General features: G+C 49.7%; 1 protein-coding gene across 1 annotated transcript; it reads left to right on the top strand.

Annotated features, from left to right (window-relative positions):
* The first annotated feature begins 856 nt into the window (after positions 1 to 856).
* On the top strand, positions 857 to 6,163 carry LOC129409191 (lymphocyte antigen 75-like). Its single transcript, XM_055154406.1, has 5 exons — positions 857 to 1,016; positions 1,388 to 1,603; positions 5,303 to 5,359; positions 5,539 to 5,825; positions 5,936 to 6,163. Exons 1-5 carry the CDS (start codon positions 857 to 859, stop codon positions 6,137 to 6,139), a joined length of 924 nt encoding a protein of 307 aa, XP_055010381.1. The 3' UTR covers positions 6,140 to 6,163.
* Positions 6,164 to 9,012: the final 2,849 nt, after the last annotated feature.

Here is a 9,012-nt window from a genome sequence, read left to right as displayed (position 1 = left end):
TTGTAGGGAGTATTATTTGTTACATAAGGGTGAGTTGTACAGTTGTAGGGAGTATTATCTGTGACATAAGATGAGTTGTACAGTTGTAGGGAGTATTATCTGTGACATAAGATGAGTTGTACAGTTGTAGGAGTATTATCTGTTACATAAGGGTGAGTTGTACAGTTGTAGGGAGTATTATCTGTGACATAAGATGAGTTGTACAGTTGTAGGGAGTATTATCTGTGACATAAGATGAGTTGTACAGTTGTAGGGAGTATTATCTGTGACATAAGGGTGAGTTGTACAGTTGTAGGGAGTATTATCTGTGACATAAGATGAGTTGTACAGTTGTAGGGAGTATTATCTGTTACATAAGGGTGAGTTGTACAGTTGTAGGGAGTATTATCTGTGACATAAGATGAGTTGTACAGTTGTAGGGAGTATTATTTGTTACATAAGGGTGAGTTGTACAGTTGTAGGGAGTATTATCTGTGACATAAGATGAGTTGTACAGTTGTAGGGAGTATTATCTGTGACATAAGATGAGTTGTACAGTTGTAGGGAGTATTATCTGTGACATAAGATGAGTTGTACAGTTGTAGGGAGTATTATCTGTGACATAAGATGAGTTGTACAGTTGTAGGGAGTATTATCTGTGACATAAGATGAGTTGTACAGTTGTAGGGAGTATTATCTGTGACATAAGGGTAAGTTGTAGACCACATAAATTGCACACGCTGTTTTTCAGTTTATACTCCCGATTTAAGACTAACTGAGACCTTAAACATGTTGCAGTGAGTTTGGGGGGGACCTGCTGACCGCCATGTCCCAGGACGAGTTCGACCAGATGGACCTGAGCCACTTCCACGCCTGGATGAAGATCTACAAACACGAGAACCATTATCACTGGGGAGTGGACGTGATAAACCAAATGACCGATCCGTGGACGGAAACCGGCTGGTACCCGGCCGACGGGAAAGACTGTGTCCTCACCTCCTACACAACAGACAAGTATCTCTCTTCTTATCTGTCCGGTTTTCTCCTCTGATCGTTTTCTCTCCTCTGATCGTTTTCTCCTCTGATCGTTTTCTCCTCTGATCGTTTTCTCTCCTCTGATCGTTTTCTCCTCTGATCGTTTTTCTCCTCTGATCGTTTTCTCCTCTGATCGTTTTCTCTCCTCTGATCGTTTTCTCTCTCTGATCGTTTTCTCCTCTGATCGTTTTCTCCTCTGATCGTTTTCTCTCCTCTGATCGTTTTCTCTCTGATCGTTTTCTCCTCTGATCGTTTTCTCCTCTGATCGTTTTCTCTCCTCTGATCGTTTTCTCCTCTGATCGTTTTCTCTCCTCTGATCGTTTTCTCCTCTGATCGTTTTCTCTCGTCAAAACCCTCGGTGCTTCGTGCTCAGAGAAACATTTCTTCTTCTGTTCCGGGCTCTTCTCTGGACTCTTCTCGTTGGACGTGTTCTTCCCGGAGTCCAAGTCGTGGTCGGACGCTCTGGGACACTGTGTGAGTCTGGGTCTGTCCCTCGCAGAGTTCAAGAACCGCAACAGTCCACGTTGGCCCGGTTCTCCGTTCTACGTGGCCCGAGAGTTTCCCGTTTGGATCGGCCTCCGCAGAAACGGTGAGAGACTGTTTCAGCTCCGAAGGGGGGGCTGGGCGGTTCTGATTGGATCAGTGGATCTGGTTGGGTCTGGTTGAGTCTGGTTGGGTCTGGTTGAGTCTAGTTGGGTCTGGTTGGGTCTGGTTGGGTCTGGGTGGGTCTAGTTGAGTCTAGTTGGGTCTGGTTGGATCTGGTTGGGTCTGGGTGGGTCTGGTTGGGTCTGGTTGGGTCTGGTTGGGTCTGGTTGGTCTGGTTGGGTCTGGTTGGGTCTGGTTGAGTCTGGTTGGGTCTGGTTGGGTCTGGGTGGGTCTGGTTGGGTCTGGTTGGGTCTGGTTGGGTCTGGGTGGGTCTGATTGAGTCTAGTTGGGTCTGGTTGGGTCTGGTTGGGTCTGGGTGGGTCTAGGAGAGTCTAGTTGGGTCTGGTTGGATCTGGTTGGGTCTGGTTGGGTCTGGGTGGGTCTGGTTGAGTCTGGTTGGGTCTGGGTGGGTCTGGGTGGGTCTGGTTGAGTCTAGTTGGGTCTGGGTGGGTCTAGTTGAGTCTGGTTGGGTCTGGTTGAGTCTGGTTGGGTCTGGTTGGGTCTAGTTGAGTCTGGTTGCGTCTGGTTGGGTCTAGTTGAGTCTAGTTGGGTCTGGTTGGATCTGGTTGGGTCTGGGTGGGTCTAGTTGGGTCTAGTTGGATCTGGTTGGGTCTGGTTGGGTCTGGGTGGGTCTGGTTGGGTCTAGTTGAGTCTGGTTGGGTCTGGTTGCGTCTGGTTGAGTCTGGGTGGGTCTGGGTGGGTCTTGTTGGGTCTAGTTGAGTCTGGTTGGGTTGGGTTGAATCTGGTTGGGTCTGGTTGAGTCTGGTTGGGTCTGGTTGGGTCTGGTTGCATCTGGTTGAGTCTGGTTGGGTCTGGGTGGGTCTGGTTGGGTCTGGGTGGGTCTGGTTGGGTCTGGTTGGGTCTGGTTGAGTCTGGTTGGGTCTGGTTGGGTCTGGTTGAGTCTGGTTGGGTCTGGTTGAGTCTGGTTGGGTCTGGTTGGGTCTGGTTGGGTCTGGTTGGGTCTGGTTGGGTCTGGTTGGGTTGGGTTGAATCTGGTCTGGTCTGGTTGAGTCTGGTTGGGTCTGGTTGGGTCTGGTTGAGTCTGGTTGGGTCTGGTTGAGTCTAGTTGGGTCTGGTTGGGTCTGGTTGAATCTGGTCTGGTCTGGTTGAGTCTGGTTGGGTCTGGTTGAGTCTGGTTGGGTCTGGTTGAGTCTGGTTGGGTCTGGTTGGGTCTGGTTGAGTCTGGTTGGGTCTGGTTGAGTCTGGTTGGGTCTGGTTGGGTCTAGTTGAGTCTGGTTGGGTCTGGTTGCGTCTGGTTGAGTCTGGGTGGGTCTGGGTGGGTCTTGTTGGGTCTAGTTGAGTCTGGTTGGGTTGGGTTGAATCTGGTTGGGTCTGGTTGAGTCTGGTTGAGTCTGGTTGGGTCTGGTTGGGTCTGGTTGAGTCTGGTTGAGTCTGGTTGGGTCTGGTTGGGTCTGGTTGGGTCTGGTTGGGTCTGGTTGGGTCTGGTTGGGTCTGGTTGAGTCTGGTTGGGTCTGGTTGGGTCTGGTTGGTTGGTCTGGTTGAGTCTGGTTGGGTCTGGTTGGGTCTGGTTGGGTTGGGTTGAATCTGGTCTGGTCTGGTTGAGTCTGGTTGGGTCTGGTTGGGTCTGGTTGAGTCTGGTTGGGTCTGGTTGAGTCTAGTTGGGTCTGGTTGGGTCTGGTTGAATCTGGTCTGGTCTGGTTGAGTCTGGTTGGGTCTGGTTGAGTCTGGTTGGGTCTGGTTGAGTCTGGTTGGGTCTGGTTGGGTCTGGTTGGGTCTGGTTGGGTCTGGTTGAGTCTGGTTGGTCTGGGTCTGGTTGAGTCTGGTTGGGTCTGGTTGGGTCTAGTTGAGTCTGGTTGGGTCTGGTTGCGTCTGGTTGAGTCTGGGTGGGTCTTGTTGGGTCTAGTTGAGTCTGGTTGGGTCTGGTTGAGTCTAGTTGAGTCTGGTTGAGTCTGGTTGAGTCTGGTTGGGTCTGGGTGGGTCTAGTTGAGTCTGGTTGGGTCTGGGTGGGTCTGGTTGAATCTGGTTGGGTCTGGGTGGGTCTAGTTGAGTCTGGGTTGGGTCTGGTTGGGTCTGGGTCTGGTTGGGTCTGGTTGGGTCTGGTTGAGTCTGGTTGGTCTGGGTCTGGTTGGGTTGGTTGGGTCTGGTTGGTCTGGTTGGTCTGGTTGGGTCTGGTTGGGTCTGGTTGGGTCTGGTTGAGTCTGGTTGGGGGGGTCTGGTTGGGTCTGGTTGGGTCTGGTTGAGTCTGGTTGGTCTCTGGTTGAGTCTGGTTGGGTCTGGTTGGGTCTGGTTGAGTCTGGTTGGGTCTGGTTGGGTTGGTTGTTGAATCTGGTCTGGTCTGGTTGAGTCTGGTTGGTCTGGTTGGTCTGGTTGGTCTGGTTGGTCTGGTTGAGTCTAGTTGGGTCTGGTTGGGTCTGGTTGAATCTGGTCTGGTCTGGTTGAGTCTGGTTGGGTCTGGTTGAGTCTGGTTGGGTCTGGTTGAGTCTGGTTGGGTCTGGTTGGGTCTAGTTGAGTCTGGTTGGGTCTGGTTGGGTCTGGGTGGGTCTAGTTGAGTCTGGTTGGGTCTGGTTGGGCCTAGTTGAGTCTAGTTGGGTCTGGTTGGATCTGGTTGGGTCTGGGTGGGTCTAGTTGAGTCTAGTTGGATCTGGTTGGGTCTGGTTGGGTCTGGGTGGGTCTGATTGAGTCTGGTTGAGTCTGGTTGGGTCTGGTTGGGTCTGGGTGGGTCTAGTTGAGTCTGGTTGGGTCTGGTTGAGTCTGGTTGGGTCTGGTTGGGTCTGGGTGGGTCTAGTTGAGTCTGGTTGGGTCTGGTTGAGTCTGGTTGGGTCTGGTGGGTCTAGTTGAGTCTGGTTGGGTCTGGTGGGGTCTAGTTGAGTTTGGTTGGGTCTGGTTGCGTCTGGTTGAGTCTGGGTGGGTCTTGTTGAGTCTAGTTGAGTCTGGTTGGGTCTGGTTGCGTCTGGTTGAGTCTGGGTGGGTCTTGTTGGGTCTGGTTAGGTCTAGTTGGGTCTGGTTGGGTCTTGTTGGGTCTGGTTGAGTCTGGGTGGGTCTTGTTGGGTCTAGTTGAGTCTGGTTGGGTCTGGTTGAGTCTAGTTGAGTCTGGTTGGGTCTGGTTGGGTCTGGTTGGGTCTAGTTGGACTTCTTATTTTTGGCTCGTGTTACAAAGGCAGATACAGGAACTGGCAAATAAAGTCAAAGGGACATTTTGAGCTCAATATTTTGCAGGACATTTATTCACATGGTAAAAGTCTCACATACAAACAAAACAAAATGAACCAAACCAAACCTGATGTTACGGTGTTCTGCCTTTTGGGGGCAGTGTAGCGTTTGCCTTAGTGTCAAGTAGCTCAGGTCTGATGTCAAAAGTGCATCTGTTAAAACATAAACGGTCCTTGAGCCTCTGTTCTTCCTGTTTGAAACGCGGCGGCAGCAGATTTAGATCGATGTCCAGAGATGTACAGACGACAGACACTGACGTCACTGGGACCGTTTCTCTTGTGAGCTCCACCTGAGCTGGAGACTTCAGAGAGACTGAGGCCAAACCAGGAGCTGTTTGACAGGTGCAAACCCAGACCCGGAGACTCTGTGTGAAAGTGAAGTGCTGCGTCTGGAGAGCAGAGTGTGACGATCCGTCCTCTAGCTGCTGGATCCAGGAATCTGACAAAACCTCATGTTCCTCTGTGTGTTTCAGGCGGATCCTGGGGCTGGAGCGACAACAACCCGTCTGACTTCAGAAACTGGGCTCCAGGTGAGAAGGAGGAGTCAGGGGAGAGGGGGAGGAGTCAGGTGAGAGGGGGAGGAGTCAGGTGAGAGGGGGAGGGGCCAGGTGAGAGGGAGGAGTCAGGGTGAGAGGGGGAGGAGTCAGAGGAGAGGGGGAGGAGTCGGGGGAGAGGGGGTCAGTTGAATCCAGTGTGTGTTCTGTTCCAGATCTTGGCGTGGCTGCGAGCTCTGTCCAGGGCCCAGGTGTGGGGTCAGATTGTGTGTCTGTGTCGTCTCAGTCTAAGTCCATGTCAGTGCACAGCTGCTCCGAGGCCTTCCCTTCTCTGTGCTACAGACACAATGTGGTCCTGGTGCAGGAGCTTCTGACCTGGGAGCAGGCTCTGGAGACCTGCAGGATCCTCACGCCCTCCACAGGCTCCTTCAGCCTCCTCAGGCTCCAACAGAGCGAGATGGACAACATCAAGAACGTCCTGCGCTTCTCCACCACCAGCAAGGTACAGGGGGCACTAAACCTGTGTGTCCTCAGTGAGGGACAGAAGGTCTAACACATGTCCTGTGTCCTCAGTGAGGGACAGAAGGTCTAACACATGTCCTGTGTCCTCAGGTGTGGGTGGGTCTGCGGTTCCTGGGTGGTTCTTGGTTCTGGTCAGATGGGGGCGCTGTCTCTCTGTCTTCTCTTCCTGTGTGTCCTGAGTCTGGACTTCACTGTGGAGCTCTGGTCCTCAATGAAACCCCAGGATCAGACCCGCTCATAGAACCCAGCGACTGCAGCCAGACCCTCAATGTGCTCTGTTATGGAGAACCTTAGAACCCTCTGCTGTGGAGAACCTTAGAACCCTCTGCTGTGGAGAACCTTAGAACCCTTTGCTTTAGAACATATTTTACAGCTGTGGTCTTGTTAGTTCTGTTTAGAACGTGTGTTCTGTGTAAAGTCCATTGGAGATTTCTCACATAATCATCATTATTTTGGACGTGGCTTCTTGTAAGAAAATAAAACAGATTCATTCCACTTCAGTTTGTTTCTTTGGTCGCACCATTTTAAGACTTTTTAAAGTAAATTTCTGTGGAAATTATTGGGAATTTGTGAGAATTCATGAGAATATTCAGGAATATGTGGCAATTCAAGTAAATAATTTATATATATTATTTTGGTCCTGGTTTAGTTCTGGTTTAGTCCTGGTCCTTGTTTATTTTAGTCCTGGTCTAGTCCTGGTCTATTTTAGTCCTGGTCTAGTCCTGCTCTGCTCTGACCTTTCCCTGTCTGATGTAAATCATGATTTCTTAGTCAAATCTGTGGAGTTTTGAGACAGATTATTTTTGAATATTCATATCTGTATTTGCTGCATCAGTGAATCCGTGACAGACACAGAGGAGACGGGCACAGGGGGTCAGAGGAGACGGGCACAGGGGTCAGAGGAGACGGGCACAGGGGTCAGAGGAGACGGGCACAGGGGTCAGAGGAGACGGGCACAGGGGGTCAGAGGGGACGGGCACAGGGGTCAGAGGGACGGGGTCAGAGGGGACGGGCACAGGGGTCAGAGGGGACGGGCACAGGGGTCAGAGGGGACGGGCACAGGGGTCAGAGGGGACGGGCACAGCGGGTCAGTCGTGGGTTTCTGCTCATCTGAAACAGCACTTATAATCTGAAGTGTGGGGGACATGAGAGAGACGTGGGTACAAGTGTCTCAGACAGACTTTGTTGCTTTTTGGTTTATTTTGAGATTTAAATCAAATACAAAACACATATTTGGTGGCTTTCCTTTTTTTAAGACCATTCTGATCATTTTTGACTTATTTACCGATTATCACGGTTGACCAAAAATCGATCATCACACACACAACTGTGCGGCAGACAAAGAAGAACACAGCATCAAACACTACTGAAAGAACTTAGAGGGGTGACTTTGATTGATAATGTTGAACAACAACTGACTTCCAAGTCGAACTGCAGATCAGGGATGGTCTCAGCAGAAACGCTCAGGGTGACAGGACTCTGAGCTGAACTGCTCCACTGCCGATGAGGCAGTGAAGGTAAATGGCAGAAGTAGCTTCAGGGTCCACGTCTTTTACTCCATCTTGTTCAGTGACATGCTCTTTGTTGATCAGGTCTCAGTCTTTCAGATTTTGTTTGCCAGCTCTGTTGCAGTTTGAGGGTGTTTGTGGCCTGGGCAGTGAGACACATGTGGCCGGCAGGATCCAACTTCGATGTCAACAGGTGAGTGGACTCTTGTCTGTCACCACTATAAAGTTGGCCCCATACAGGTCCAGGACTGCAGGTCGTGTAGTCTCTCCATCACACTCCACTTCAGAGCAGGGAACTTGAGCTTTTGTGTGCAGGGAATCTTCACTTGGTGACAGGCCGCGGCGGCGTAAGCGATGACTCTGAGCTGATCCTGTTGTTCTTGATATAGTGCCGCTCTGAGCCTGGTGGTGCTGGCGTCCGTGGTGAAACCAAGGACTGGGGAACTGGTGAACATTTTGATTAGTGTGTCACCTACACACTCTCAGTGTAGTTGGGATTGGACAGGATTTTAGGGCATTCGTCTTTTCCGGATCTGTCTCGACATCCTTCTCCAAAACGGCATGGCCCAGATATCGTACAGAGGTCTGGAAAAACTTGCACTTTCCGGAAGAGAGTTTCAGACTGTAGTCTTTGAGATGACGGAGCACTCGCAGCAGCCATTGTTCATGCTCTTCTAGCAAACCTGAAAATACAAATTAGGTCATTAAGAAAGATCAAAACTTCCTTCAAATTTTGGTTTCCCAGACATTTCTCCATTAATCGCTGGAATGAACTGGGGGCGTTTGTTGTTTGTTGAACCATTTTTGATCCAGTTAAGCTGGAAAATGACTTGCTTAAATTTAATCAAAAATGTGATTGTAATCTGTAATCAATTCACAGCTGTATCAGTATCAATCAGTGAGGCAAACTGCGACTTGGATTTATGGAATACACCAGCGTCTAGGACAGGGCTGTCAAACTCATTTTGGTCCGGGGGCCGTATCCAACCAACTTTGATCCCAAAGGGGCCGGATCAGAAAACTCATGTCATATAAACCCCAAAATAACAATAAGTTCAAATATTTGTGCAGAGAAATGAAAATCTATTACAGAAATCTTTTTTAATTGATGAACTCGTTCTTTTACAAAATATTATAGTGTTATGAACAACCTGAAACTTGAAGAAAAATACAATTTCAACACAAAGTTTAAACATGAACTTGTCTGTAAACAGAATAAGTCCATTTTTGTTGTAAAATTCTGCACTCGGCTCCACTTTTCTCATATTGGACATTTTTCTGATGAGGGGGTCACGGTCAACAGTCAAAACGATCGTCCTTTAAGACGTTTGGAAAGAGACAAGTCTTCATTTGTGCTGCTCTGGTGGGAGGGGCCACGTACAGAGACGCTGGAGACGCTGCTGTGATAAACACCACAGAAAATTAACAAGATTTTAATAGAAAATATCATTCAAATATTTTAGAAAATCACCCAAGGGCCACATTAAAGGTCTTGGAGGGCCGGATCTGGCCCCCGGGCCTTATGTTTGACACCTGTGCTCTAGGAGATCCCTTAGATGTTGCCTTAGTCTCAGTGTCCTGAGGGTGGATGGGTCTGGGGCTGTGCTTGAATGGAGTTTCATCGCTCAGTTTGATATGATGTTTTGTTTGTGTGGCTGA

Source organism: Boleophthalmus pectinirostris, unplaced genomic scaffold, assembly GCF_026225935.1.
Source record: "Boleophthalmus pectinirostris isolate CB_2022bp ecotype Guang Dong unplaced genomic scaffold, ASM2622593v1 HiC_scaffold_19, whole genome shotgun sequence".
Classification (NCBI taxonomy): Eukaryota; Metazoa; Chordata; class Actinopteri; order Gobiiformes; family Gobiidae; genus Boleophthalmus; species Boleophthalmus pectinirostris.
Note: the sequence above shows the minus strand (reverse complement) of the source record. Positions and strands in the feature narration are given on the sequence as shown.

Excerpts from the sequence above, each read along its gene's own strand:
- LOC129409191 (XM_055154406.1), top strand. The coding sequence starts at position 857 with ATGAAGATCTACAAACACGAGAACCATTATCACTGGGGAGTGGACGTG. Across the intron at positions 1,604-5,302 it reads GATCGGCCTCCGCAGAAACG|GCGGATCCTGGGGCTGGAGC; the intron begins GTGAGAGACTGT and ends TGTGTGTTTCAG. Across the intron at positions 5,826-5,935 it reads GCTTCTCCACCACCAGCAAG|GTGTGGGTGGGTCTGCGGTT; the intron begins GTACAGGGGGCA and ends CTGTGTCCTCAG.